Below are 26632 nucleotides of genomic sequence, written 5' to 3'. Positions count from 1 at the left end.
AATAACTTTTATTCCCTTCGTCGTTCGTTTTCCATCGACCTCATTTCGCCGTCATCGCTTTTAAAGCCTTTTTAACTGGGACAACATGGCTGCACCGGCCGGTCGTTACTACGGCGAGGGAGGCAGGGCAACGAAAAGACAGAAAACCGAAAATAACGACGGAGGAATGGCTACGGTAAAGTATTGCACGTTACAAGTAATTGTTTTTTAAACGTTTGCTTATAAATTAAATACTCAATTATTCGCTCTTAATTGACCAAACCAAATTGGCTAGCGAGCAATCTTTCTTTTTTTCGCAATCTATTGTTAATTAGCTAGCTAGCTATCTCGGCAATGTCGCTATCGTTAGCTAGGGCGCACATATTGAGGCCGTCGAGTTAGCTAATGTACATGCATTTCATTCATTCATTTCCATTACTTCAGGGAGGTAGTTGGAAACTAACGTTATCGCCGCTGAACATTCAAACGAGTAATATGAACCATAAGAAATGTAGCTAGCTTATAGCGGTCGGTTGCTAGCTAGTTCGCGCGGCTTTCCCTGTTTTAACTTGTGCCTTAAGCCTCGTTGCATTTTTAGCTACCGGTGGCTACCAATCTAGTTAACTACGTGGTCGTTGTCTGATCTTGGTGGATTTTTTCCGGCAGAATAAACGTTCACCCACCGCCAACATGCCAAACCACGTTATGTTAAGATATTGGTTGCTAACCTTAACTAGTTTGGTTCGCTAAATATTCATAAATCAAGATCGCCATTAATATCTTGATAATAAGATTAAGAAGCTGGATGGCTAACTTGAATAGCTAGGCCATAGCACGTAGTTGAACTAGCAAACTGGATAGTTTACAGTAACTCTAGCTAGCTAGAAAATAAGCTACTCAGTATTGCATTTGCCACTAATTAAGTGATGCAAGTAAATATCTTAAGTTGTAGATTTGGAATGTATTTTAGCTTCGATTGACTATGGAAGCTAGCCAGCACAAGTGACTTCCGGTAACCACTAGGGTGAGAGATGTCAAAATAAAAGCCAGACGTTCTTAACTACGTGCTTTTTACCTGGGGTTTTTTCAACCGTGAAGATTTATTTCTAGTTATATTTAAATTTGTATTAGAATTATAACTTTATACAATATACAATTTAATTATGATTCCAATAATTATAACTCAATGACAATGTCATCTCCCCTCAAATAAGTCATCATTCAGGGTTCCATCAATTCCACAACTGGACTGAGGTGAATGTGTGGTTGTTTTAGGCCTACCTGTTTTACTAATGGATAGCAGTTGTGGCAGTAGTGAATTGGGTAGGTATGTAACTTGCCTTCTGTCTCTGCAGGAGGGTTATGAGGATCCCCATAAGACACTGCCCTCCCCTGTGGTGCATGTGAGGGGACTTGTGGATGGTATTACTGAGGCTGACCTGGTTGAGGCACTACAGGAATTTGGAACGATCAGGTACCACCTTGGGGGGGGGAGAGGGGGGGGAGGATTTCTACATTTAATTCAATATGCTGCACATTATTTTGTTGAAAAAATGTTTATTTTAGTCTTTGGCGTGGCCAAAATGTAATTTTTTTTTAACGCATGTTTAAAAAAAAAGTTTTGTGAGTTGTATATAAATTATTTTATTTTATTATAAATTTTTATGTTCAGTCATTGAAGTATGTTTTAATACTGTTTTAAAACATTCAACTTATTTTGCAAATTTTCAAGAGACTATTGTATTTTGAGAAATGTTGGTTAAGATAATTGTACTATGAAATTTTTATGTTTGTGCATGCCTAGTGGTTATGAGCTCAGTCATAACAATGAGTCTTCATTCTGTAGAACGTGTACCCACACTTTGTTTGCTTACAATCTACTTTTCCCAATGGCCCGTACAATGTGAATTACCAACTAGTATATTGGTGATATTGGTTCACATGGGGTTGACCGTGGGGAGGCCGTTGGAACTGATGTCGAACCAAGGAGTCATTGACACATGAATTAATTCATTACAAACTACCGGTAAATTTCTCCCATCAATTACTCTGATTAGGCATTGCAAGCCCATAGATTGCTAACTAAATGGTCATAGATAAACAGCAAAATGAGCATAGCTTTTCTTTTTTGAATCTACTTAAAGGTGCAGTGTGTAGAATTTAGTGGCATCTAGTGGAACAGACTTGGCAGAAAAGGAATATAGGGTAAACGTCCCTATTAAGCCCACGTACCATATAAGCCCACTTGCAACTTCTGAGTCAAATTCAAAAAAACTACATCATCATTTTTTGCTGTGTGATGTTTTTTCGAATGAAGCTGCTTGTTACGTAAATGACACTTTTTATTGTAAGTCAATCACATTTGTCGATATTGAGTTATCGAAGCATATGTGTGGCATGTGCCTGCTGATCCCAGAAGAAGTTGCAAAAAAACTTAGGTGATTTTGGTACCCTCAGAAAATAACATTTTTTGTATATTTCTACTCCTGTTTTTGGAAAGTACTCACTTGTTATCAAAATTTAAGAGATTAGTGTTTTGAATGAGACATATGTTAGAATATTACCTGAATTAGAAATATTGTGTCTTTTGAAATCAAAATATGAGTTTTAGCACACTAGCAAACAGACCACATGCTGCATCAATACAGTAGCTACATAGTATGGTTCATTGCAATGACATAAAGCATGATAAGCATGTATAGTTTATATTTTTGTATGCAGTTTATATTATTATACTGTTAAATAGACAATAAATGTGTATGTTTATCTTTATTTATTTTTTAATTAACATTTTTACCTGGTGGGCTTAAAGGGGACTCTAGCAAAAAAATCACACTGTCTGAGGTGGATGTAAATGAGTATAGCTAATTACTTCTGTACATGATCAATTTATACTTTTCATATTATGTTAGTGCACCATATATAGATTTATTTCATACAGTTGTTTTTTTAATGTCATGTGAGTAGAATCAAATATTCAGTTTTTAACCATAAATTCACTGATGTTCCCTTTAAGCCCACCTGTTCCCATTAAGCCCACTTTACTGTGTTTCAATGGGGATTTTCTCCCTTTTGACCTCTGAACCATTTTCCTCCCTAATTTTGACCTCACCTGATGAATCAGCTCCATAATTCAGATAATTAATACCCATATTTAAATATCAGTGATATTGCATACGTCAATTCATTCTGGATAGGCCTGTGTTCTATCTTAACATTAGCAATAATTTTTTAATCTTTACTTTTCAGATGAGTTTTAGTTTAAGATGACTAAAACACGAAAGAACTACAGTTCATGCCCACACATGATAGAAGCGCAAGTTCATCCTCTGCAAAGCAGGGCTGTAGGGACCTGGACCATTCTATTTGTGCAATCATGAGGTCATTGAAAATCTACAAAAATAAGATGAAAGCCATGAACGACTTGCTAGCGTAAGACAAAGACAACCACAACACAAGAGCATAGGCCTACGTTTAGTCTAGGAGAAAGTAGAAATTGCAGAAATGTTGACATCTTTCTTGTTTATTTTGTTTAAGTTATAGGCTAATAATACATGAGCTTCAATATGTTATGACTGATGTCTCCTCATAATGAACTGTATGTTTTAATGTTACTCCACAATGAACTGAATGGTTTTAAAATGTGTTTTTACAATGTTTTCAAACTACTATCCTAAATCTGTTTAACATTTAAAAATGTATTGTTTAATTGTAAATCCTGAAATTGACTCATTTACTATCCTTAGAACATTAGTATTGAACTTGTTTTTCATTCAGTCAGTCGGTCTTCAGAAATCTTCATAAAAACACCTGCACTTTCAACCAGCTGACTGTACCAGAAATTATGGCCAATTTCAAATGCCAACAGCACAACATAGGATAGAGATACAGACAAAATGACAACACATATTGAAAGATGAAGTATTGAAGAGTAATTTCCACTATAGTTTTGATTTTGTTCGTAAATATTTTTTTGGCTACATTCCAAAGAAGACATGTTGTAAGTTTAACTTTTTCTGTGTTGACAACACAGCAAAAAGGCTGGTCATGCCTATTTCAAATGCCATTTACAGGCCATAGGATAGGAGTGGAGACAAAATGAAAATAGCTATTGAGAGCTAAGAGATTACAGATTTGAATAGAACAAGTTTGTATTGTTAGGATTTTTTAAATATATATTTATTTATCAACAAATCATGAAGTGGGCTTATTTGGAACACCCATGGGCTTAAGGGTACGTTAGGACCCATTAAGCCCATGCCAGACTTTTGACATATTTTGACAATTAAACAATAAAACTTAGAAATTGGTATAAATGAATTATTGACACTTCAAATGAGAGATTAGACTTTCATTATAACTAAAATGTTCTCACTTAAATTGGGGCAGTATACATGAAAAATGTCTGAAAAGCGGATTTGGTGGGCTTAATAGGGACGTTTACCCTAATATATTATATAGAAAATATTAGTGTACAATCCCATGAAAATAAGAATCGTTGTGTTTTCGTTACCGTACAACGAGCCCTTTATATCTACATAGGGAGCGGGGTCCTCTTCCACGGAGGCCGCCATGTTGCACCGCCATGTTTCTACAGTATCCCAGAATGGACAAACGGCTCTAGAGAGGGCCTTTCGTGGTTTTTTTTTGTTTGCGTTTTTAATTTTGGTGGGTGGCGCGAATGCACTTGTTGGAAGACAAAGAAAGAAGAGACTGAGTGGTCATATATTGTCTTTGACAATCTGTTTGTGAAATATACACGCATTTGTGATGCCTGGGTAGCTTCCAGAATAGCTGTGCATAATACCACACGTGTTGTTTACGGCATTGTCGCCCTTTTTAGTACAGTCTGGCTTGATTGACAATCCATTTATTCATTAGGTGAGAGTATAAGCTTTCTAACGATGTATAACATGTCTAATTTTGCTTTTGGAATAGCGTTTTATTGGTCAGCATAATCAAAAGTTTTGTTATCACATTCAGTTACGCATTCACTCTGTGGTAGCAGTAAAAGACGCTGCACCTAACGAAACATTGTCAACAATTTTTTTGTAATTTCTTGGAAAATACTATTATTATTGAGAACTTCTGGGCATAGCTAAGCCATATGTTTGCTGATAGACCTAGCTGACATCATTTTCTGGTGTAAGACAGAAGCGGATAGAAATAGCCTATATCATTGATTTTCTGTCTCTGTCTCTATCTATTGAAAACAGATAAGATTTCATCATTGCTACGTAAGCATTACTGCTCAAAATATTTCGGTTATATACGTTATTTTTGAAATTGAGTGTTTTAAAATAGGTGTGGTATTTTATAATGAGGATATTTCACACTGTAATGTAAGTGTTAGTAGTGTAATAGTTTTTGTGTCTTTCTATGATTTACCATGCAATGCAGCTAACGTTAGCAATAAAACGGTACCACAATGCGGAACAATTAACAATCATAATCGTTATCTTACTTGTAAGCTATGACCTATAGTTTTACAGACTAAATAACTAAATACATTTTATAAATTTATCAAAGAACCTCATCACGTGACACTTGGCTACTCGATGCTGTCATAGACAATGACATCATTTTTGGAACTTACAGGCCACTGTAGCTTCTCCTACTTCGTTGGAAGGGCAGGTGTTTGAGCATTTGTGGCTGCGCTTATGCTGCATGGAAAACAATGGGGTCATTAAAAAATATAATTGCACTAAAGGAGTTATTACACACTTAATAACATGCAAGACTCACTGTGAAATGTTTTCGGTGTTCATCGGTTATTAGCATATTTATTCATGCTTTCGTATAGGCTACTTTGTACCACGAGTTTAACGTGTGGTATAAATCATTTTAGTTTTACAAAGAAGACTCCAACGAAAGTGATCACATGGAAGAGGGAAGCAGCTAATTTTTAAAAACATATTAAAGCAAACAGCTGTTATTTTCTGGCCTCGTTAGCGATTTATGTGTTATTTGATTATACTGTAGCATTTATGACATTATACATGAAAAATAAACAGTCAAAATATGTTTTCAGAAAAATCGCCAAACCAGGTTTGACCTTTGTATCGGGGTCTTGCACATGGTTTTCCATTACAGACAAATACTTGAATGGTGCCTACGCTGACAGATATGCTGAAGTAGGCCTTTTTATATATATATATATATATATATATGCGATCGATCAGGGCATCCGTAGTACCAAACCACCTGGGACTTCTTCCTGGTAAATGGTAAATGGACTGCATTTATATAGCGCTTTTATCCAAAGCGCTTTACAATTGATGCCTCTCATTCGCCAGAGCAGTTAGGGGTTAGGTGTCTTGCTCAAGGACACTTCGACACGCCCAGGGCGGGGTTTGAACTGGCAACCCTCTGACTGCCAGACAATCGGTCTTACCTCCTGAGCTATGTCGCCCCTAGTTATTCCTCACCTAGGCATAATTAAATGGGGGAGGACCAGTGAGGCATAATTAAATGGGGGAATACCACTGAAGCATTAAATGGGGGAGGACCAGTGAGGCATAATTAAATGGGGCAGGACCAGTCAGGCACAATTAAATGGGAGAGGAACAGTCAAGCAGAATTAGCATAACGTAACATTATGACTTAAGTCGCGTTTCCACCAAAAGTACCCGGAACTTTTAGTCCCAGGTACTAGCCCATTGTTGTCTGCGTTTCCACCACGGTCTAAAGTCCAGCGAAGATTAGGCAAATTAGCCCACTGACGTATGAAAAAGCGACGTTGTTGTCGGTCCATCTGTCCTATGATTTCTTCTGTAACCCCATACTACCACCGAAGTAGCCTACATTATTTTCTAATAGCCGGGACAGCCCGGAGGGGTTTATTCCACTTATACAACGGGTTATCAACAATGACTATATATGGTTACTTTTGTATTTATTGATTTTTATCGATTTAATCACCTGAAATTGAAATATTCTTCCGCGGCTGTTTGGGCATATTTTACCGTTGTCAAGCAAAACTGTCCTTGGTAGTTGGACTTGGACCGTTGTTGTGCAACAAAAATAATAGGATATATATTTATATATCCTCTCAAACACATTCATTATGTTTTTATGCGAACATTCACTTTCATGTCTTGACATCCGAGGCGACAGAATGCATTCACATTTCCAATATAACTGGCAACAACAGCAGAAAACATGCACACGTTGTAAACAATTTGCTGTTTGATTACTTTCTCATCGTCAATTCCATATAGGCTAATCGCAAAATGACAAGAATAGAACGAAAACTCGGATTTGCGTGAAAATTTAAATTAGCAGTGCTCAGCCACCGTTTGCTTTCCTTCGAAGTTACTGCTAGCCGAGCAGCAAAGTGTGCCCTCCAGATGCGAACCATGCACCATAAATTAGTCCATAGTCTTCCTGGTCTTTTCGTGGAATTGAAGAATGGCAGTAAAATGGAGTAAAATTACGGCAGTCTGAAAAAGCTAAAGGGACGATTAATCAGTTTGGTTGTTTTTCTTAGAACTTCAAGAACCTCTAGCCTATATCTTTCTTGCAGTACGGTCCCCAGAACTGCACATAATACTATACGTGTGGTCTAACTAATGTATTGTATAAGATAAGTATAACATCCTTGGATTTATACTCAATACTTTCGGCTATATAATCCCAGCATCCTGTTGGCCTTTTTTTTTTTTTTTTTTTACTGCTACAGCACAGTGCCTAGAACCTGAAAGGCTTTTATTAACCATTACTCCCAAGTTAAATGGGGGAGGACCAGTGAAGGACTGGTCTGAAGCCATTTATTGTATTTTTTTTAGGTCACTCAGAAAAACGCATGTTCAAAGTTATGATGAAAATGGTTGTCTCCCGATGAGCTTGGTAGCCACCCTGAACCAAAGTGCTGTGTTGGGATTTGGGGGAGAGGAGCGGAATGAAATGTACGGTGTGCCAGAGTGACATTTACCAGGGAACTGCTGAAGCCAACTCTGGGGCCCAATTTTGTTGCCTTCTCCCCAGTATGGATATTTTGCTGCCAACTTAACATGGCATAAACAGGGTAGGGTAACAATGCACGTAGTGTCAGGGAGTGCAGTTATTGGTCAGTGTTTCCTACCTGTTATGAGTGTAAGTACTGTGGAAGCATATGGTCTTTTTGATATTCTGGAAGTACTTAATTTATGATTTGAACTGGACTCTAACTGGAGTTTTAATTTCTACTTGGCCAATTTGTACTACATAAGTTATAGTAGAAATAAATATCCCTTTAGATGGAAAGAAAGTGTAATCCAGTGTGCCGAGTCCTGATGAAGTAACTGTACTTCAGCTCTGGGGATTGTGGCTGAGCCTCTCATGGATCTCTGGTCATAATTTAGTATTACTTAATCTCTCTGCAGCTATGTGGTTGTGATGCCAAAAAAGCGGCAGGCTCTGGTGGAGTATGAAGACATGAATGGTTCCTGCAATGCGGTGAACTACGCCTCAGACAATCAGATCTACATTGCTGGACACCCTGCTTTCGTCAACTACTCCACTAGCCAGAAAATATCTCGGCCTGGGGACCCTGATGACTCCCGGAGTGTCAACAATGTGCTGCTACTCACCATCATGAATCCTATCTACCCCATCACTACGGTAACTACCCCATTACCACAGTAATGACATGCTACTGTGCACCCCATTGAGAAACTGCAAGTGGATCCTAGCCATGTAGAGAATAATGTGTACTTAACCCCTTTGCGCATATGCCAAATCTGGCCAGTCCTTGCCCATTTAGGGGGTACCCTATTTAAAGCTTTATAGTCTGACTCACAGGATATAGACTGTGGGTATAAGCCTGCCATTGGCCGACTGCTTCAGTCGGAATTCTCCTCCCGTTCCGCTATCTGCGTAGTACTGTTTTTGCAAGGGCACCGTCGCTGCATCCTGGGCTTAGCGCCGCCCAAGCCAATTGTGATTGGTTTAAAGAAATACAAACAAGCCAGAGTGTTTTTTTTCCCCTGTACTGGAATGATAATGGGTTGAGCCAGACCTTTCTCCAGCGCTGGCACAGCACTGAAACCTGGAGATAGGTCTGGCTATGCGAGACTAAAATCTTTATAACTCCAGATGTGAGCACCACAGAGACTTCAAAAATGGCTTAAATGAAGCCATTTGTACTATTTACACTACTAACTTAGATTAGGTTTATATTCATAATTTAGGAAGAAATTAAGTGCCACAAAGGCAATTGTTCAGCCAAAAAAGCAAAAATTAATTTGCTCTTTTTTAGTTTACAATGAAATGAGAGAGATCCCATTTATACAGCAGGTTAAACTATATATGTCCTGCATCAAAAGTTCCTTGACCACAAGTTCATAAAATCTAAGGGTGGATATGTAGAACTACTGAAAATCTATGAAGCAAAAATTAAGCAGTGTACCCAGCATCTCTAAATCTTTTAGAAATCTAAAAATTATGCATTGCTGTAAATCACATAATCACCAATTTCACTACAAATCAACTGTTTTAACTCAAGAAACTCACTGTTGCAACATTTTCAAGTGGGAATTACAAGCTTTCCATCAGTACAGTGGTCTAAAATATCTATGGGTCCAGAAACGTATACAAAATCTCTCCAAAAATGAATAAAATGCTTTTTGTCCATTATAAAGCATATAAATGAGCGCCTTATGAAGGTTTAAGATGAAATATTGATAGCAGATTAAAAAATAATGCAAAAACATTTTCACACAATGCGGTACAGTACCTAGATGTGTAATAATTCACTCTTGTGTATATTTCTGTACTCTACAGTATGTAATGTGGAGCGACAGTGGTGGCGCTGCGAAACTTCGTATTCGGCATAGTTGTCATGTATAGTCTACTAATAAAACTAAAAGAAAGCGTTTCTGTTTTTAACTCATACTTTGGTTGCAGGAGCAATGAATGTCTGAGTTGAACAATCTAGGCCCGCCATCGTGCCGACCACTAGGGGGTTTGCACTAAGTGGTTAAAGGGCTATTCCACCCAAAAATAATAATCTGGGTATTCTGTACTGGTGTTGTTATTCGTCTATATGGATTATTATTCTTTTTTTGACCCTGAACAGACCAGGAAAATGCAATGGAATGATATGTTTAAATGACCTTGCACAAACTTAAGTTTATCAAGTTCAAACACATGACTTGAAGTTGAATCAACTGGCCATTTTAGCTTATTTTGAAGCTGCTAATCCAGTAGTTCTTGAATAATGTTTATCTACCCCGATGACTTCCAATCTCACTGCAGAAAAGTTACCATTTCACTCAATTTAATTTCAGAAGGTGCATGAGGATGGTGGAACTCAAGTTGTTCTTGGAAGTTGTGTGAATTGCTGCAATGCTCTAGGCCTACATTGCAACTATGCAAAATAAAAAATTAAATTGTATTTGAAAAATATTTTTTAAATGAATTGTATACCTACCGAGTCATTGTTCTATTGCCTTATTATTGGGCAAAAAGCAAAAATATGGTGAATGGAATGATGTAGTTTGAGCATGTTTAGACATTTGGGCAAGAGATCTCTTAGTATTTCTACAAAAAACAATCTGGATGGATTGAGAGCGCTCTAAGTAGAAAATCAAATTGAGGTCTTTTGGTTTGATAATTGTACTTTTCTACCTGCAGGATGTGCTGTACACCATCTGTAACAACTGTGGCCCTGTCCAAAGGATCGTCATCTTCAGGAAGAATGGCGTGCAGGCCATGGTTGAATATCCTTTCATTTTGAAGTCATTTTATTCACAATTCATTCATTCATATGAAGAAGCCGCTGTCAAATATTCGGCTGATAGTTGAAGTAAGTTGAGGGCATAACAAAGACAGAAGCCTACGATCCCAGCAAGGTATGATTTTAGTAACTGACTTGCTAGCCAGTTGCTTTCCAATTTAAAAACAATGATTCATAACAATGAATGTCCTGCTATATTTTATGTGCACATACACAATTTTACAGTTACAATTTTGTAATTTTGGTATGGATCTATTGGAAACTTTAGAAACCAAAGTGTCCACAGAGGAGGCAGTTTCTAATTGGAGAATGAAGTGGGTGACTGCATGTCATTGATTGTGGTTCAAACCAAATTGATGATCCAGTCAGTCAGTACTTTTGGTTTCATGCTGATAATAAAGAAGTTAAGAAATTGGGAGATAGGTATTTGTTTTTTCTTTTTTGAGTGTTTTTATTTTGATGCACCAAGCTGGATTTGAGGGTGGTGATTTTTGCAATTTTGGTGATTCGTTTCTTGCATTTTCAGGTCAGCTGCCTGTTTTTTTTTAAACTGATTTAATTTAATACCTCTTTTTTTGGTGCTTACTGTTTAATAAGTTACTGTAATTTTCAACCACAGCATTTTTCCTATCCCTATTTGCACAGATTACACAACTGTATTAGAATGCTGTATAGTGTTTGTCCATAGATGCAGTTCTGTGATCGTTTTGGAGGTTTGTAACCGATTAAGTCCCATAGATCTTTTGCAGTGATATGGATTATGGCAGTTTTGTCCTTGACTTCACAAACATTCGACTCTGTGCAGAGTGCGCAGAGAGCCAAAGCCTCTCTCAATGGGGCTGATATCTACTCTGGCTGCTGCACTTTGAAGATCGAGTATGCCAAGGTGAGTCTTGCAGAGCAACTGTCTGTATGAGAATACTGTTGGGGTGACTGAGATTAAGTGGCTAATGGGTTTTTGTGGGGCGAAAGGGGCTAATGGGTTCCATTTTATTCACTCAGCCGACGCGTCTAAATGTCTTCAAGAATGACCAGGACACCTGGGACTACACCAATCCTAACCTGAGTAACCAAGGTAACAGAAGTAGCCTGGCTGCCAGCTCTTTCCCCATTCTTCCGCACCCTTACTGGCACTGTGAGGGGTGGGAGGGGGGGCAGACCTCCGGGGGTAATGCCTTTGACCACAGCAAGGGTTTCTGGCTTAGTTGCACCCAGCCGTGCTTTGAGAGTGGATTAAGGTGGGGATTAATTTGGCCAGGCAGAGGTAGTCCCTGCTCCACTCTGAAGGTTTGAAGGTGGGCAGTACAGTTGTGCCCTGCCCTGCAGTAAGGGGGTTAAACTGGATTGATCCAGTCCACCACCAGCCTGCCAAAATTAAAGTGAGCAGGTCCAGACTAACCCTGCTTTGGGAATCACGTATCATAGTGCTGTCTCACAGGCATTACGTCTGCGCTGGTCACAGGGTGCTGGTTCCTGTCCTCTCTAATGGCACACCACAGTGCTGCACTGACACACGGCAAGGGTGTGAGGAGCAACCGCAGGGCAGCAGTCTGTCACATGCAGGCCCCACCTCCCATGTGCTCTTTGATTCAGGGCAGCAGTCTATTACTGATAGGCCCCGCCCTCTGTATGCTTTCAGGCATACAGCTGGTGCTCACCCAGGACTGCATGTGTCACTTACTCACCTCTTTGGGGCACGGTCCTTATCTAGTTGGGTTATCAGAGCGGTCTGGAATGTTTCTCCTTGGGGCAGGTATGGCTTATACAATGCTGTATTATTTCCTCACCTGCGTGCAGTGACTGGGTAGTGGGTGCCTTGGCAGAGTAGGTGGCTCACAGTGGGAGTTCGATCTAGGTTTGGTACTCTGGGCTCTGCATGTGACAGCACACACACATATACTTCATGTACACCCTAGGATGCTTACTATTTATAGATGGATATTCCTGGAATTTTGATTTAGATTGTGAAACCTTCGGTCTTCAGTTCATGGTTGGAAAAGCTGCTTTAAATTGCAGCAGTTGTCATTGGTATTATAGTTTTAATTTGTATATTTGAGACCAACTGGCATAGTGACCTTTCTCTGTCAGTGTAGCAGCCTGGCTGATTTGCCATAACCCATATCCATATAACCCTATATAGGCATGATGCTATTTATTTCCAATGCATTATGCTTGCTATATGATTACATTTCTGCGCAGTAGGAACTTATCATTTCAGTTGCTTATTTTGACCAGTAGTTTGTTGCGATGGCCTTGGATTGGCTTTATTAGGAACCGCAGTGCTGTGGCGTGTGTTTAATTTGTTGCTGTCCACCATCGATAATTGTTTCTGCGACCAACTCCTGTGAAAGTCCAGTTGCTCCTCACAGCCTAGCCATGACACACATACAGGCGACTCAAAGTACCGAACCTGCAACAGAACACCAACTACTGCCAGCGACATCGGAACTATGGGGGACAGACATCCTGCTATCAACACCACTCAACACCAAGTCTCCAAGGACAACACTCACCAACCCACAGATGGACCACAAGAACAAACACATGCAATATTACTACACTGACATTCCTCCTCCTGCTCCTACTGCTACTACAGAACAACAGAGCTGTGAAGATTCTACCCGTTTCCTTCTGCATAACACATTTTTCGGGGCAGGGTTTGGAGTCGGTGCTAAGCTATGCCTTTCCCAGCCGCCCTCTTGTGTGACTGAAGCAGGATTTGACTGATACACACGCCATTTCACCTGAGCTCAGAGGATGTCTGTACACACATTCTGAGAAAGGAACAAATGACACAACATACAGAGACAAAGGGAGAGAGACCAGATCACAGCTCACACCAGAGATGCTCCAGAGTCCTCTCGGTTCTGCCCCTTCCTTTGGGTGTCTCGGGTTCCACTGCTGGCACTGTCCGCCGTGCTGAACACACACACCACACCACAGGAGCTGCTGCAGTCCCTGCACAAGCAACTGGGGGGACAGAGACTCATACAGACAGACAAGGAGCTGCAGAGACCACGAAGACACAAGCTGCAGACACCTGACAAAGGCAGACAAACAGACTATGTGCTTTTTCCAAACCTCCGTGCGTTCATGGAATCGGGTGTTCTGTTTTCTCTCCTCTCCCCTCCCCCCCTTTCCCCCTTCTGTTGTGTTGATTCAGCATTTACATTTTTTCTGAATACACCTCAGTGTGCGGTTTGAAGAATCTTGACGCCTGTGTAACACCTTCCATGTGATGCAGGTTTGGAATTGTGTGTCTGAGGACATCCGTCTTTCTGAAATGGTGCAAACTGTCTGCTTTGCGGTCAAAGCACGGTAAGCAGAAATTTATTTTAAAAACCACCTCCAAAAAAACCACCAAGAACACCAGCAAGTACAAACAAGAGCAGAAGAACATAAATGTGGTTTTTTCTGATGTGTGGAGTGGAGGATGGGAGTGAAGGAATGAAATGAAAATGGAGGGTGCAGAATTATCCACAGCGCCCTCATCCCCTCCCCTGATTGGGCGCTGTAAGTACACTCCGCCTCTTTTCTTGACGTGATTCATTCCTCTGTAGGTGACTGTTTTTGGTAATGGACACACTATGTTGGGGGTTATGGGAGACTTTCAGCTTTGGCTTCTGCTATTGACATCCTTCAGAGGCCAACTGTCGTGCTGTATGTATTTTCCACCGTATGACTACAGCCATATTGACATGCTGGATTTGTAATTTGTATTGGGTATATTGGCAGTATTTAAACACTCAAGTTTGAAGGTTCTATATAAGGGCAGCATTTATACAGTTGTCTGTCTTGGATGTTTTGAGTGTTGCTAAGTGCCAGACACTAGGCTGAAAGGCTTCCATTGGGACACTGTCCACTCTGTAGGGACTAAAGCAATAAACACTTCCTCCCAAACACTAGCTGCCTAATTTTTCTTTTGTTTGTACTCCTGGCTTCGCAAACTGTTTTTTTAAGTTGAATACTGGGCAATTGTCCCTTCATTGCATTATGTTAATGGTTGTGTATTTTTTAGTTGTGTGAGGTAATCAAAATTGGATGCAGAACCAGTAGTATGCAGTGCCGGTGTTGGTTGCTTTGTCATGTCTGTATGGAATGGTGTAGACAGCACTCATGTTTTTACCTCTGTCTCATGATATGGGTTTTGTTTATGGTTTTAAATAAGACACTTTGTTGCTATGACCAATTTAGAAATATACTTGTCAACCTCCCAAATGTCATTCCATGTGTATTTCTGCACTGTGACAAAAGCAACTTAAGTGCTGTTCATTTTACTTTACCCAGAAGGTGCAAAATGACCGTTGTCCTGTCACCACACAGTTCAGGGATTTCATTGCATTTTAGTATTTCTGTTAGTTCTGGGATGAAAAGACAATGGTGCATTTGTTGCATTTTAAAATGGCTTGTGAAATTTGAGTTGGGTGTGTTTGTGCAGGGGGCGTAGTGGTTTGCGCTCCAACTCTCGATAGCAGTATTACGGAGTGACATGGGTCACATCGCCTTACATCACACAACACTACCCAGGCGCTGCTATTAACACTCAGTCATTGTTTAAAAGAGAAATTGGCCTTATTAAAGGTTCTACCATTTTTGTGTGCTTAGTCTCTGAAGTTGATAGGCGTGTGTTGATTTGGGGAAGGTGCTGTATACTTTTCTGTTTTCGAATATTAATATTTCCTGTTTTGCCCCTTTTAGTAATGGGCTGGAATGTTTTGGTTTCTTCATGATGCGGTACAGCTTGTTTTTGGGGTGTGTGGTTGGTAAATATGGCCGACAGGCTTCATGTGGGCCCTAATCCAGCTTCAGAGTAGAATAGCCATGGCCAAGACCTTATACTGGCAGCATATTAAACTACCAGGTAGATCTGAGGATAGTGCGACAATCGTAACTGCAGTCGGCAAAAGGAATGTTGTAGAACTGGACTGAGACGGTTTTGTCTTCTGGTTTGACGTGTATATATGTACCTGTACAGATGCAGAAGGAGATGGCAGTTGGAGCAATGCACAAGGTGTGTGTATGTGTATGTTACAGGTACTCCACCCCATCCCTCCATCCCCATGTGACTAAACACATTTCAGCAAAGTTAAATGCTGTTGGAGTGTCAGGCTTGTCCAGTGGTTATTTGAGCCAGTCTAAGTCTCCTCATTCTCCAGTCTAAGTTATAACTGCCTGGGAGCCTCCTTCCTAACTGTCTCATGTGTTCATTTGTGGTGGTAAGGACCAGTGTCCCAGTAAAGAGGTATTTGATGTGGATGAGTAGCTCCCTGCATTGTAGTCTGATTGAGTCTCATGTAATATAAGCCTTGTGTTGGCTCTAATGCCCTGAATCAGTTGTGGATCCCACATGCATGTCAGCGCACCGTGCACAGTGTGCTGCTTTCTTTTCTCTGCCATTCCAAGCCGTTGTCAAAGCCTTGAGTGCTGCTCTGGATCTGCAGCATTTTGTTTCCGGTTTTCATGTTCTGCCTCTCCTCTTGCTCCCTCCCTTTCATCTCTCTCAGACCTGAATGCCAACCCAAACAAGCGGCAGAGACAGCCAGCGCTATTGGGAGACCACCCTCCAGAGTATGGTAAGACCAAATGTGCTGCAGCTCAGTACAATCTTATTCATCTTTCATGAATAATCGTCATAATAAACTATTCAGTGCATCCTGTTTACTTATCCATAACTTAACTGGACGACTTCTGTGGTAGTGTTTTGACTGGAGAATTGCTCTAGGATAAGACTCCTGTAGTATTGTGTGTAACTGTAGGACTTATGTTTGTATTACATGTGACTGGAGGGCTGCTCTATGGTATTGTGTGTAACTGGATCACATTTGGCCCCTCTACTTCAGGTGGCCCACAAGGTGGTTACCATGGACACTACCATGATGAGAGCTATGGGCCACCCCCCCCCCCACCCCACTATGAGGGGCGTCGTATGGGCCCCCCAATGGGAGGGCCCCGCCGTGGGGGTCCTAACCAGCGTTACGGGGGCCCTCAGTATGGCCATGCCCCACCCCCCCCAGACTACAGCCCCCATGCTGACTCCCCTGTGGTTATGGTGTATGGCCTGGATCCCTCCAAGATCAACGCTGACCGTGTCTTCAACATCTTCTGCCTTTATGGCAATGTGGAGAGGGTCAGTACCTCTATCTGTCCTCCTTTCATAGGGTAACAGAAGTCCTGCTAGTTTAAATTTTGAAAATGTAGATGTAACGGTGGGCGATACGAATAAAATATCTTTTTTTTTTTTTTTTTTTAACAATATTTTCAGCCATTTACCAGATACGGTGCATATTGCAAATCGAACTGAATCGTGACTCATTTTAAACCAGTGACGTAATATTGTAACATCATCCACCCACCCATGGACCGTGAAAATGTATGCATTTGGATTTCACGCCATTATTCCGTAACCAGTAGAAGTAGGTATACAATGGAAACCACATATTGGTGGCTATTCGGTCAATGACTGCAACATATTTGCATATATTTCTTGTTTTCAGCATTAACTAGCTGTCATTCCTTGCAGATGTTAGCTAGACAGTTTATGTAATGGGTAAAAGAGGCACCCATCTTGTTTGTGTGTTGGTAATATGAAGTAAAGGTGCAATATAAACATGATTGTGGCCCGCGTGGGAGCCTATGTTTTGGGTAGTAATTGGTTTTTGGTATTTTAGAATGCGTTACTGTACAGCTAACTGTACAGGTATTGCCCGCATCAGATCACAAAATCAAGTTCCAACTGGCCCTGCCCAAATGTTCAGCTTTTGTTTGGGTGTTTGTTTTGCTTACATATTCAGTTGAAACGAAGAAGTATACAACTTGAAATCGGCTTGTCAATCACTGTTGTTGCTGTGGGTGGCTTCCATGCTTTGTGTGCATGCAGAGATGATCTGGTAAATGGTAAATGGACTGTATTTTATATAGCGCTTTTATCCAAAGCGCTTTACAATTGATGCCTCATTTACCCATTCACACACACACACACACACACACACACCAACGGTGAAAGGCTGCCATGCAAGGTACCAATCAGCTCATTGGAAGCAATTAGGGGTTAGGTGTCTTGCTCAGGGACACGTCGACACACCCAGGGCAGGGTATCGAACCGGCAACCCTCCGACTGCCTGACAACCGCTCTTACCTCCATGATCTGATAAATGAGCATCAGCCTGCAAGGATTTACCCAGTTACCTGACTGTGAGGCTGCACTAAACTTTCAAATAGTATTAAAGGTGTATGTTCTATAACCAGCCACAGTGGCTGGAACTGAACCTTCCATCGTCGATGGAAATGGTTCATCGTGCATCCTCCTTCAAGGCTGATTTCTCCCATTTCGATCAGTGTTGGAAGGGTAGGTACAGTTCCACTCTTTGAGGCTGGAAATAAGACTTGCACATTATTTGAAAGTTTAGTGCAGGCTAATGCTTTTCAGATTTAGGACATGTATGCTACTATAACCAGCCTGGGAGTAGATTACTGAAGTAGTTGATCACTTTAGGCTGCTAGTCAGTCTGTAAGGAGGTTGTAGCTAAAGGCATGAAAGTTTTTAAGGGATAGCCCAACTTTCTGAAAAATCTGCTTTTTGGTTATCTTACCCATAGTTAGATGATCAATAACAATCTACTGTCTGCTAACTGTGCTAGCTGTAGGAATGGCTGCTGACAGAAGCAATGTTAGTTCTGCTAAGTGATGCAGGTATGGCTATCCCTTTAACCTTAGTAGTCAGCCTCCAAGGCCAGTATTACATCAATAAACTGAGCCAGACCAGCTTTCAACACCCTACATATCCCTTTATTAAATTTGAGATGTTGAGCTTTAGCTTCCAAGATAATGCTGACACAATATGTTCTCTGTCTTTGTAGTCTGTGCATTATTTGATAATCTGTTACTGAATTGAATTAAACCATATAGAGTTGCTAACTAGCCAGCCAGGTAACTAGCTAGCTTTTTTATTAACCACTTCGCACAATGCCCCTAGTGGTCGGCATGCCGGCATGCCTAGATTGCTCAATTCAGACATTCTGTGCTCCTGCAACCAAATTGAGTTGAAAACACAAACTCTGTGTTCTAGCTTTATTAGTGGACGATTCAGGACAACTATGCTGAAGATGGAGTTTCTAAGCGCCACCATTGTCACGCTGGTCATCCATTTACCAAGCACCCCCTCCCTGCAGTCTGATCTGTAACTACACCCCCCATGCATGACACACTGGACAATAGTGTCTATCTGGGCATACACTGAAGCATTCTTTTACCACTAAAAAATTGTATTCTGTCATAGCAACAAGATGCAGCCAACAATAACCGAAGTTATGCCAGTACAGCTGTGAAAAAGGCTGCTCACTGAACACTGAGATACGGAAGAGGAATTTTTCAAAAATTATACCATGACATTTTACTGTCAATATCTGCGACTAAATATGGACTAAATATACAACCTTACCATTGGTTTTACGTGTAGAGATGTCCCTTCCTGAGACGGAGTGGTCATATTGCCTTGGACAATCCGTTTTTGAAATATACGCGCATTTGTGACACTTGGGTACCTTCCGAATGAGCTGTGTGTGATACCACGCATGTTGTTGACGGTGTTGTCGCCCTTTGTAGTACAATCTGGCTTGACAATTAATCGATTCAATTGGTGACAGAATAAGCTTCCTAACAATGTATAATATGTCTAATTTTACTTTTGGAATAGCGTTTTATAGCTCAGCGTAACAAAGTTTTGTCTCAGCTGCGTCTGTGGTGGCAATAAAAGACACTGCACCAGGCAAAATTTTATCGATGACTTTTGTCATTTCTTGGAAAATAATATTATTCTTGAGAAATTCTGAGCATGGCTAAGGCATATGTTTGCTGATAGACCTAGCTGATATACTGTTTTCTCAACTAAGAACTGGGGAATGACAGCATTGATTTACTTTCTTTGTCTTTATCTACTGAACACAGATAAGATTTCATTGTCCAAATGTAAGTGTTCCTTTTGAAAATATTTAGGTTATCTACGTTATTTTTGAAATTGAGTGTTTATAAAAAGGTTAGTGGTATTTTATAATGAGGATATTTCACGCTGTAACGTAAGCATTGGTTTGCCAAGTAGTGTTTGTGTTTAATGCACCGGATGTGAACTGAAATGGAATATTGCCAAAACGCGGTGGACGGTTGAATATTGTTTTAATATCGTCCCATCCCCATACAAGAGAACATCACATACGGTAAAGTACAGAAAAACATATGAGTTAATGATTACATGTTTAGGTACTGTACCACATTGTGTGATAATGGTTTTGCATTATTTTTTTAGTCTGATATCAATGTTTCATCTTAAACCTTCATAAGGGGCACATGTATATGCTTTATAATGGACAAAAAGCATTTTATTCATTTTTGGAGAGATTTTGAATATGTTTCAGGACCGCTAGATATTTTAGGCCACTGTACTGATGGAAAGCTTGTAATTCTCACTTTAAAATGATGCAAAGGAAGTGTGTTTCTTGAGTCAAAACAGTTGATTTGTAGTGAAATTGGTGATTATGTTGTTATTTACAGCAATGCATAATTTAGACATTTTGGATAGATTTGGAGACACTGGGTACACTGCTTACTACTTGCTTTATAGATCTGTAGTTGTTCTGCATACCCACCCTTAGATTTTACGCACTTGTGGTCAAGAAATCTTTGATTCTGGACATATATAGTTTAACCTGCTGTATATATGCAATCTCTCAGTATTTAATTGCAAACTTAAAAAAAAAAAAAAAAGAGCAAATTAATTAATTTTTTTTGCCTAGACAATTGCATTTGTGGCACTTTATTTCTTCCTAAGTTTCTAATTTATTTCTACTTTAATATAAACTAATCTAAGTTAGTACTGTAAATGGTACAAATGTCTTGCTTCATTTAAGCCATTTTACAAGTCTCTGTGATGCTCACATCTGCAGCATTACGACTTTAAATAAGGTACCCCCTAAATGGGCAAGGGTACGGGCCCGTGAACTTGTGTTTTGTGCTTGGCATCAAAGCCAGATGGCCAATAAATTATTGCTGACCAATAACAGACGTGCAAAACTGATTTAAAAGCAGAATTGCCTTTGCAGTGCCATTACTGTAAGTGAGCTGTTAGCAAGTTTACTGTGAGCTGTTTCAGTAGGTATGTTTTCCAGAAGTTTGTAGGCTCAAAATTTGTACATGTTTTGAATATCAGTACAGCCATTTCTCAACTGAAAACTGAGTTGAATTTCACAAGAAACATGTATGTAAACATGTATTTTCAGAATCCAGCACTTTCTTTTTCCTTGCCTTTTTTTCCGTGTGGTAAAATTCAGAATCCTGTGTTTGTAAATTTCAGTGTGGCTAATGCTAGAACTAGTGTTTATGTACTGTATTTATGTATGGTTGAGTATCTGTGCTGTTTGTAGGTGAAGTTCATGAAGAGCAAGCCAGGTGCAGCCATGGTGGAAATGGGTGACTGCTACGCCGTGGACCGTGCCATCACTCACCTCAACAACAACTTCCTGTTTGGACAAAAACTCAACGTTTGGTGAGAGTCCATTCCTATTTATTTGGGACAGCCATGTGTGAGTTGTACTTCCCCTGTAGCTACATAAAAAAGTTGCAATTGCTGTGTGTGTTTTAGAGGGATAAAGCTGATGGTATTGTGTGTGTGCAATTAAGCTTGAGTGCCTTGTGTCTGCAGTGTGTCAAAGCAGCAGGCCATCATGCCAGGTCAGTCATATGAGCTGGAGGATGGCAGTAGCAGTTTTAAGGACTTCCATGGGACCCGAAACAACCGATTCACTTCTCCAGAGCAGGCAGCCAAGAATCGCATCCAGCACCCCAGCAATGTGCTGCACTTCTTCAATGGCCAGCCTGATGTTTCTGTGGAGATATTCACACAGGTAGAGCCTTGCCATGTCTGTTCATAACAATATTCACAAAGGTAGGGCCCTGCCCAGAATTTCCATAGAGATATTCACACAGGAGGTATATTGAAATGCAGGCTGTGGAGGGGCTTGTTTCAGCATACAAGATCAAGATATACCTGTAGATAACAGTCATGTTCATCTGAAGGTCCTTTATGAGATTGTTTGTTTTGATTTATTTCAGATCTGCGAGGAGCTGGGAGTGAAGAGTCCCTCTAACATTAAGCTCTTCACTGGAAAGAGTAAGTTTGCTCTCACAGCACACACTGTGTCTGTGTGTGTGTGTGTGTGTGTGTGTACAGTGAGCTCCATATGTTGGAGACATAGGCATATGCTTCTTGAATTGGCTCTGTGCGCCACAGTTTTAGATTTGCAAGGCTCCAGAGTGCAACCAAAAATCTGTCAAGTGCGACTAAACATTTTCATTGGTCGCACCAGTGCGCCTGACATTTAGCAGGTCTGTCTCTGTGTGTTACGACGGAGTATTAGGGCCACATTGAGGGGAAAAAATTCTGATATTTCGAGAATAAGGTCGTAATATTACGAGAATAAAGTCGTAATTTTCGGATACATGTTATTTTAGACGGGAAATCAGAAGAGCAGCCTACTGCCTGAGTTAAAATGAGGAAGGTGGAGCATCTTGTGAAGTTATACTTTAGTATAGGTTTCACAAATAACAAAATACTTAATCTTTTGGCACATCAGCACCACATTATCATAAGTATCAGGACATTGAAAAGATTGTGCACGAAACTGTCTACTCTGAAGAAAGAAGCACACGGGCTTGGAGGAAATTACAGGCTCAGGCTGCCATTAGACTGTCCTCTCGCCCGTTTTGTTGGTTGCTGGCAGTATATTTTCCTAAAAATTTGTTTTTTTTTTCTCGAAAGTTTACGATTTTATTCTCGTAAAATTACGACTATTCTCGTATTATTACAACTTTTTTCTTGAAATATTATGACTTTATTCTCATTAAATTGCGACTTCATTCTCGTAATATTACGATTTTATCCTCAAAATCTCCTAATTTTTTCCCCCCTTAATGTGGCCCTAATACTCCGTCGTAGTACAGTGTGTGTATATGTGTAGCGTTATTTATTTTTTTCACCTGCATTCTGCGAAGACCTGCCCCTACTCTGCCTCTGATTGTCTCTGACCCTGATATTCTTCTTCGCTGAATTTTGGTGGGGGAAAAAAATAAGGCATGTATGTGTGAAACCACGCCCTGTACTCCTCCAGGAGCAGCGCACACTTTTGTTTGAGTTATTTGAGTTTGATTTATTTATTAGAGTTTGTCAAGCACTTTAAACATCAGCACTTCTTAAGTTTATTTTTTAAACAATCGAAGTTATTGTGATTTCTTGTTTGTGCTGTGATTTAAATAAAGTAAAACATTTATCTGCACCTTTATTCCTGATTAAAAATAAAATTCTCTAAGACAAAGTATATTCTAAAATGCGATTAAATAAACCGTAGTAATTACAATATTTTCTTTAACGAAGGTTGGCTACCAGCCATTTATCACTTATCAAGCTTCCACTTAAACATTAAAACCATTTCTTTTTTAAACCTTGCTTTGGTCTTCCTCTTTTAAATTTAATTTTACAATTTGAATAGTATTTGAATATCTTAACCATTGTTTGACAGCCCTAATTTGTATTGGAAAATCTAATCCCGTTATGCCGTCAACCGTACTATGAAAAATAAGTGATGGTTTGGCCATATCACCCAGCTCTACTTCAGAATTATTTATATTCTGAATAATGTATATGTACTGCTTTAAAATAAGTATCTTCATTTGTATAGCACTTATCAGCCATATACAGCATAAATTGCTTTACAGAGATAAAGACACTTTAATATAAAAAAGACAGACATTTAAAGGAAAATAAAATGGTAAAAGATACTTTACTGTCTCCTTCCTGTCTGTTTATAACTGCAATGTTTGCCCTGGCTCTGTCACTGCACTGGCTTCAGAGTCCAGTTCTTCAGAACTTTTTTTGGATCAAAATGATCCATATTCTGTGATGTCCCATGTTGTAAGATGATTTCCAAAATAATTTTTTGATTAAGTGTTAACAGTCAAGACTTCAGTTTGATTATACTTAGCCGGGTGTTTTCCTGATATGTACATGGTGTAGTGTTTGGCTGATGCAGTGTAGATAAATTGGAATGTCTCTGTCTCTGTGGGTGGGGGTCCAGGTGAGCGCAGTTCATCCGGACTGTTGGAGTGGGAGTCCATTAACGATGCTATGGAGGCGCTGGCCATGATGAACCACTACCAGATGAAGAACCCCAGTGAGTGTGCCAACACTCTGCATACACAGCCATTTAAATGATCCCATTGCATTACCACCCTGCATGCACAGCCATTTAAATTATCCCATTGCATTAACACCCTGCATGCACAGCAATTTAAATTATCCCATTGCATTACCACCCTGCATGCACAGCCATTTAAATTATCCCATTGCATTAACACCCTGCATGCACAGCAATTTAAATTATCCCATTGCATTACCACCCTGCATGCACAGCCATTTAAATTATCCCATTGCATTAACACCCTGCATGCACAGCCATTTAAATTATCCCATTGCATTAACACCCTGCATGCACAGCCATTTCAAGAGCCTCATTTTAACAGTGTGGACTTTAGTAACACTGCCTACTCTGCATTAAAATGACCCTATTTAAACTAACCTTAGATGTGTCATGTACTTTGGGTTTTACAAAAACTGAGTAATGGTGTTTATTAACCGTAGTGCTAATATAAAGGGTGCATAATTAAAAACCAAATGTAAGGAGTACACATTCTATATTTTAGAATAAAAGTAAAATTGTTTTACTAGGGGTGTGGTGTGTTAGATATTTGTTATTTGCAGGCACAAACTATTCAATTCAGATTTTATACTGACATGCACTCCCTAGAATTGTCAAATTAAATTTGTCCTGTAGGTAGTGGTTTTTGTTCGATGTATGACTGTACTGAAGATATTCATGCACTTTGTTTTGTTTCAGATGGTCCATACCCGTACACCCTGAAGCTGTGCTTTTCCACTGCCCAGCATGCCAATTGAAACTGATCCCTGGATATCACCCAACTCCCAACACCCCTCCACGTCCCTCCCACTCCCTGTTTCCGTGCAGTCTTGAGTTGTCTTTATTCTTTAGTATGTAACTGTGGCAGGATGGGAGGGTGTGAGACACACTGACACAGAAGTGATGCGTTTTATTGAAGAGAGAAGAGGAAGTGTTTTGTACCAGTATTTTTTTTAAAAAAAAATTGTTTTCAATTAAAGATTGTGTTCAGCTGCCTAATCAGCATTAGGACTACATCAGCTTTAGTAGGAAGTGTAGTTTGTCTTTATGTTCTGAAATAAAAAATAATAATTTGATGACTGGAGGTTGTTGTTCAGTACCTGCATACAGATGTAGCTCCTTTTTTTGGACAAGTTCATATTTAAAAATATTTCAACCTTAATGATCTTCATTAATGGGACAAACTTTTTTTTCTCTGTGAGATATCCTAATTGTGCAATGCGATTATTATTTTTTTTGGTCTTAATTTTCCCATTCACTCTGTTTTTAAACTAGCATGACAATGGTGGAGAACTTGTATGATTACTTGCTGAATTCCCTCAGTTTCCCCGAGGGACCCAAAAGAACAGAAGGGGATTATTAGGAGTGGCTCACCCATAGTGCTCACTGTCCTCCACTTTCTTCCAGGGTCACCATGGTCATGACATCCCTTACTGACCCACACTCTAAAGCACAAGTTTATGCACGTGTATGTAGTTGTCCATATTGGCAAATGTGTGTGTGCACACTTGCAAACCTAAAGATCATTAAAGTGTGACTTGTTGACCTACAACCACACTCGTTTGGTAGTATAGCTTGGAGATGTCCACATCACACTGCAGACTTTTCATGAAGTCAATAGATACAGGAGTATATCTGTGTTTTTGTTATGGATTAGCACTTGTGCACAAAGAAACAAGCAACAAAGCTCCCCCCCCCCCCACAGGGCAATGCCGTTTTATTTTTTTGTTCGTTTCCTGTTTCACAAGAACCCTGGTAATGTATACTTAAATGCAAACCATGGAACTGTGACACTTTGTTTTGCCTCTGTACTCCATAATACTGGATTTGAAATAAAACTAGTACGATGATAAAGTGCAGACCATCAGCTTTAATTTGAGGGTATTTACATCCATATGGGGTGATCTTTGCAGGAATTACGTAGTTCCACATGTCAGGAGCGAAAATTTAATTGGAAAATGGTCTGTTTAGCTGTGTGTCTTGCATCATTAGTTAATGCACAAGAAAGCTAACCGATTCATTTGGTGCCTGTTGTCTCAACACAAGGACCACGAAGTGAATGCCAGTAAAGCAGGTCATCATGAGGCTGAAAAATCTGAATTGTATACAGTCGGAACATTGGGTGCCAAACTCAATTGTTTGCATTGTTAGGAAGCAAGAATCATTAGCCAAAGCAGTTAACAAGCTTGCGTTGTATGAGCAATGAATAAGCTATTTAGGTAGAATATGTGCTGGTTTGTGGAGTGCAGTAGGAATGACTTAACATTAAAGGATTTATGTAACCTTATGAATTACACTCGAATGAAAACAATAAAAATACATTTTAACTACATCCCCAATAACAAAAATGTTGGGACGGTAAATTAAATGCAAATAAAAACAAAGCAGTAATTTGTAAATTTACGTTGACTTGGATTCAAACAAAAACAGTATAAAGACAAGGTATTTCATGTTTTACCTAATCAACTTTATTTTTTGAAGATATACGTTCATTATAAAATTTATGCCAGCAACACGTTCCAGAAAAGTTTGGACAGGGGCAATTTAGGACTAATAATGTTATGACAAGTTGAAATATCACGGTGATGAGATACAGGTGATGTTAAGCAGGTGAGGCAATCGTGTTGAAGTATATAAGGAGCCTCCAAGAAAGACCTGGTACTTCATGAGCAAGAATGTGTCGAGGCTCGCTAATTTG

At 39.7% G+C, this 26632-nt stretch overlaps 1 protein-coding gene across 4 annotated transcripts; it reads left to right on the top strand.

Annotated features, from left to right (window-relative positions):
- On the top strand, window positions 1-25010 carry hnrnpl (heterogeneous nuclear ribonucleoprotein L). Of its 4 annotated transcripts, none has more exons than XM_064352064.1 (14): window positions 1-175; window positions 1335-1453; window positions 8343-8580; window positions 10594-10681; window positions 11488-11582; window positions 11699-11771; window positions 15672-15707; window positions 16201-16269; window positions 16537-16823; window positions 21109-21230; window positions 21387-21588; window positions 21797-21854; window positions 23815-23910; window positions 24634-25010. In XM_064352064.1, exons 1-14 carry the CDS (start codon window positions 86-88, stop codon window positions 24690-24692), a joined length of 1632 nt encoding a protein of 543 aa, XP_064208134.1. In that variant the 5' UTR covers window positions 1-85; the 3' UTR covers window positions 24693-25010. The 4 variants fall into 4 exon arrangements, with proteins under 4 accessions (XP_064208134.1, XP_064208132.1, XP_064208135.1 ...); XM_064352062.1 differs by having other exon boundaries at window positions 23800-23910; XM_064352063.1 differs by having other exon boundaries at window positions 3-175; window positions 21797-21856; window positions 23805-23910.
- The last annotated feature ends 1622 nt before the right edge of the window (window positions 25011-26632 follow it).

Source organism: Anguilla rostrata, chromosome 9, assembly GCF_018555375.3.
Source record: "Anguilla rostrata isolate EN2019 chromosome 9, ASM1855537v3, whole genome shotgun sequence".
In the NCBI taxonomy this organism is placed as follows: domain Eukaryota; kingdom Metazoa; phylum Chordata; class Actinopteri; order Anguilliformes; family Anguillidae; genus Anguilla; species Anguilla rostrata.
This window is presented reverse-complemented; position numbering and strand designations above follow the sequence as displayed.

What these genes read in the sequence shown, in the direction of transcription:
- hnrnpl (XM_064352062.1), top strand. Translation starts at nt 86, where the DNA reads ATGGCTGCACCGGCCGGTCGTTACTACGGCGAGGGAGGCAGGGCAACG. An exon ending in CAGGAATTTGGAACGATCAG is followed by an intron (nt 1,454 to 8,342) that starts GTACCACCTTGG and finishes ATCTCTCTGCAG; the next exon opens with CTATGTGGTTGTGATGCCAA. An exon ending in CTATCTACCCCATCACTACG is followed by an intron (nt 8,581 to 10,593) that starts GTAACTACCCCA and finishes TTCTACCTGCAG; the next exon opens with GATGTGCTGTACACCATCTG.